This window comes from Gavialis gangeticus, unplaced genomic scaffold (genome assembly GCF_001723915.1).
Source record: "Gavialis gangeticus isolate Ggan-Ray unplaced genomic scaffold, GavGan_comp1, whole genome shotgun sequence".
Lineage (NCBI taxonomy): Eukaryota > Metazoa > Chordata > Crocodylia > Gavialidae > Gavialis > Gavialis gangeticus.
This window is the reverse complement of record NW_017729000.1, coordinates 8,649,336-8,653,935: the sequence shown is the minus strand read 5'-3', so window position 1 is coordinate 8,653,935 and position 4,600 is coordinate 8,649,336. Positions and strand designations below refer to the sequence as shown.

At 45.1% G+C, this 4,600-nt stretch overlaps 1 protein-coding gene across 3 annotated transcripts in view; it reads right to left on the bottom strand.

Annotated features, from left to right (window-relative positions):
- The window catches only part of KLHL3 (kelch like family member 3), a 79,762-nt gene extending 75,166 nt beyond the window's left edge, over positions 1-4,596 (bottom strand). For 2 of the 3 annotated variants that reach the window (XM_019506233.1, XM_019506236.1), the window contains exon 1: positions 4,524-4,590. In XM_019506233.1, the coding sequence (XP_019361778.1) occupies positions 4,524-4,537 (14 nt within the window). In that variant the 5' untranslated portion in view covers positions 4,538-4,590. Of the gene's footprint in view, positions 1-4,523 lie in introns of all 3 variants that reach the window. The other variant, XM_019506235.1, reaches the window with a different exon arrangement.
- Between the last annotated feature and the right edge of the window lie 4 nt (positions 4,597-4,600).

Genomic DNA, 4,600 nt, shown 5'->3' with positions numbered 1-4,600 from the left:
TCACATTGTCACAGGGCAGAGATTTTGGGGAGAAACCAAGGTGGCTTTCTGCCACACCACCAAAGGCAGTTCTATCAGAGATGGCCTGTCACCAATGGATTTCCAAGGCATCAGGGAAGAGACCAGGTGAGTTTCTTCATCAGCTAAGGCTACCTGATAACATTCTGTTACAGGGGGATTTATGAAGCAGTCGGTGCTGTTATGTTGTCAGTGAGACTGCAGGCGAACTGTCTGGAGTGCAGACAGACAATTAAATTATATAGTGGTTTAAAAAAAGGGAAGGGGAAAGGCAAATTTACTATGGATGAGCTGACTTGCAGCAACTGTTTTGTGTGCTCACTCTATTCTATAGCAAATGATACTGAATCAGGGCAGTTTACCCCCAAATGAAGTAATTGCTAAATGACCCCAACATTACTAGAGAAAGGGCAGAGTTAAGGTTACCAGGGTGCTTTATTTGTCCATTTCCACATCTTCAGGTTAAACTTAAAAGAAATCTAATATGTTAACTATAAATTTTCAGGGGGTTTCAATGCTTCTTTTTTTTTTGTTGAAATTACAAACAACCCTGCAATAGGCTTTTACGCTTTGGTAACTGAGAACTTAGCAACACTGCAATCTGGGAATTAAAAAGATATTAAATTGCAGTCAACCACCAGCTAATAAACAATCTGTTTATCGTTATCAATGCAGCTATCCACAATAACCAAGCTCTCTTCCTTGTCTCTCAAATAAAAATAAATGCGGGAGACTTATGATAAATACACAGCACAGACAAAAACAAATCATCCCCCCAAATTATCTTTAAAATGAATCTTAATTATGGGAAACAAAACAAAAAAAATTAACAAGAAAATCCTACCCTAACAGAAGCAATGTCTTGCATCTACAATGCATGGCTAGAAATGAAGAAATTTTTATTATTACGCCTAAGGTTTCCAAGACACACACACTATCATTAAATGTTATAATTAAAGTACGGGCAATAGAAATTGGTTTATGTATTTTTTAAGCATGCCTAAAAATAACATTAAAATATGGACTGGAATTGTCGAAGGAGCTGAAAGGTATTGACTCCCCAAATCCTCAATGTTCAATTTGAGTTGAGCAGTTAAATGCTTGTTGGTACCTTTGACATTCTCAGTTCCAGTATCTTGAGCAGCAGATTTTTCAAAGGATTTTAGGACAACAGGACAGAATTAGCTACTTCCGCTTTTCTGTTCAAAATACATGTACAAAAACACACTTGCCCACAAAGAAAAGATTTTGGTTTGTTTTTGAAGTAGCATTTTTTTCCTGTTTCATCACAGCATTTTTCTTACTGCCTATTGCTACAAACTGGACACATTAAACCTGTTAAAATGTGCAGTTGGTATAGACTGTTATTACGAACAACAAAGCCCAAAAAGCAGAGCCCGTGACAAAAAGCAAATTTCATAAAACTTTAAAAATAGGACAAAAAATTACTCTTAAAGAAAATGATTACTGGCTGCTTTCTGATGCAAATATTGGCTTTTTTCCTGAGAAACAGAATGAGAAACCAATTTCATGCAAATCCCCCAAAATCCATGATTTTAAAGGTATAGTTATGCAAACGGAGATTGCCAGGAATTCGTCATCCGATTCATTAACATAACTTCAGGCTATTTCTTGACAACAAGGTGCATTTCATTTTCTCAAAGAGCATCTGTATTTTTTTTAAACCAATTACCACTGTGTAGTTTTGCCAAAAACACCCCACAGATCTTTTGCCAAAACCAGGTCAGATCAAAGTCGAGCAGAAAACTGCAATTCTGACGTAAGCCAGGGAGGTTGCAAGGTGTGAGCCATTCAGACCAAAGCCCCAAATCTGCATGTGTTTATGTACATACACAATTTGTACCTGTGCAACTGGCCCTGCTGAACAACTTACATGTGTAATACACAAGTACCGGTAGGTCTCGAACTTGGGCCTGAAACAATCTGAGCTCTTGTCCTCTTAGTCAATTTAAAAATAGGTTAGTTAACAAAGGGAAAGAGGGATCCATTTAAACTCCAGAGGTGACCCCTCACCCCCATCACACACACCCTAACAGAGTTCATATCTGAGACCTCCATTATTTATTTGGGTTTTTTAAGTCTTCCAGCCAAACCTCTGAGCACACACAAGAGTTACAGCAGAACTGCCACCAAAAAAAATACAATCTACCACCAACCTGATACATTCACCGTCCGACACGCTGAGATCAAGTACCTGACGGCATCATTTCAAGAACTATTCATTGCATTTCTCAGCACACACTATGCAGCTTTTGTGGCATTTCTGTGACGTGCTCTGGTAAAATGGGGAAGCCTGTGAATAACTCGACTGTCTCCTCCGAGAGGGCAAAACTCCAAGTTACTAGTTCAAATCATTAAAGAGCCTCGTCTGCCAGCCCTAAACGTCAGCCATAGTTTGTTATTTTGGGTAATTATATTCCACTGACCTAAATCCCCCTGCAGTTTCAATTAGATGCTTCACTTCTACAGCTTGCGACACGACACCTCTTCATTCCCTGAGGTCAGTCTAAAACGACGCTGAGAAAAATCGGAAGGGTCACTCTAAAGACAGCTGTGTTCCTACTATGTCCTGGATGACCAGGCCCCAAACTGAACAGAGATTTTTGAACACTACCGTAACAGAAGTGATTAACGGTGATGATGACAACAATCCCTTGCCCGTAAGGTCAAATGCTGGGATAAAGAAACACAAGGCTCCAGCTTCCTCTCCTGTCAACTCTCTCCACCACTAAATTCATGGCAAGAATAGGAAGGAAGTGACATGAATCTAGAAAAGAATGAGTATAAGATTCAAAGATGCCAACGGTGAAATACCCGCAGCTGGCCATTTAAACACCAACTGGAAACACTACATCTAGGATGCATTAAACAGCAGGCTATCCAGGCTGAAAGTTGCATTTTGAGCAGTAAGTACACAAACAGCAGCTGCGATCCTCAAGTCACCTGAGGGTAGAAGCTCGCCTTTCAGTATTTGGGCAAAAAAGTGGCTACAGGGAGAGTTTCTGGTCCAGAAAGTACAGCAGGGTTTGACCCTCCGCAGTTCACTTCAGACACAGGACACTGGAGAAGCAAAGTTTTCTCCAAGCTGTAAAGGTTGGCAGCTTCCTTCAGCAAAGGCTTCCCTGCCCCCCAGATGCAGGAGGTCACGGGCACAGCTCAAAAAGGAAGCACTCAGCATATCCTGTTTTCAGAAAGGACTAGCTTCACGCTTGGTTTTGAGCAGGAAGGTGTTAAGATTCTGGTGTAAGAAAGTCACAGGGACAGTCAAGGAAAAAGGCTGGGCAGAGCACAGTAAATATTTAAGATTCCTCTGGTATCTATGAAGTTCCCAAGCAGCAATAACAAGGCTCGGTACTTGTGCTAGGTTCAAGGCGCTGTTCTAGCCACTGCACAGAAAACAAGGAGTTAAGGGCTGATTTACCCTATAAAAATCAAGCCCGTAGCTACTGGGGTCTCCCCTGCCTGTCGTAAAGCACGGGTCACTGGTTTTTGCTTACAGAGGATGCGTAAATAGGTTGGCAGGCACTTTGCAAACTTGGTCGACTTTTGTTCATTAACTACAAATAGCACTAAAGAGTGGATGGTGGGGCCAGAACTGAACTCAACCAGCAGAAACACAATAAATGCATCCTAAGGACTCATACAGCAACCTTCTGTTTTGTGCCCTGCAAAAACGAAATGGGTTATTGCAGCTCATGGCAGATGGAGGAGCTCCTCACCTAGGATACTGTACAGGCTCAGAAGGATGCAGCAAATAACGTACATCTGGATGAAGGGGGTGGCAAGAAGCCCCTGCCCACACTGAACCCCCCCTGTTTTAGAGCCAACTGTGGCCCCCAAAGGAGAGCAAGAGTCACTGGGCTCAACTTGTGCGACCCATGCACCAGGCACAGCAGGCATATCTCGCCGGCTAGCAGGCGACTGCGGAGCAGCGCGTGGAAGCGGAAGCCGTGCTCGCTTCTGCCCCTGAAACTGCTGGGCTCCTTTTGGTTTGAATTTTAAAAAAAACCCCATTTGTGGCTCATGTCCCCAGCTGCAGCCCACGCCTCCTCGCACAGGCACACTGCAAGGATCTGAAAGTGGGGGGAGGGGGCTAAATCTCCCCCTCCCCACACCACTGACACACACATGCACCAGAGACACACCCCACAGACGCACACACCCCAGACACACACACACAGAAACGCCACACATACACAGCCATCACACAGACCCACACACATATCCTCACAGACCCACACACACACTCCCACACCACACACATGCACTGAGACACCACACACACCCCCCCACACACAGAGACACCACACACACACCTCCCCCAAACACACCACCCACACGCACCGCCCCCCCCCAGACCCACACACAGATACCCCGCAGTCACACCCCCAGACACCACACAGACCCCGGCGGCTGAGCTGAGCCCAGATGCCCGGGGAGGGGGCAGTCCTCGCGCCCCGCGCGCGCACACGCCAGTCACGCACCTCTCCTGGTCCATGTCGGCGCGGGGCCGGGCGCTCAGGGCGCACCGTGCGGCATGGCCGGGCCGGGCCGGGCCGGG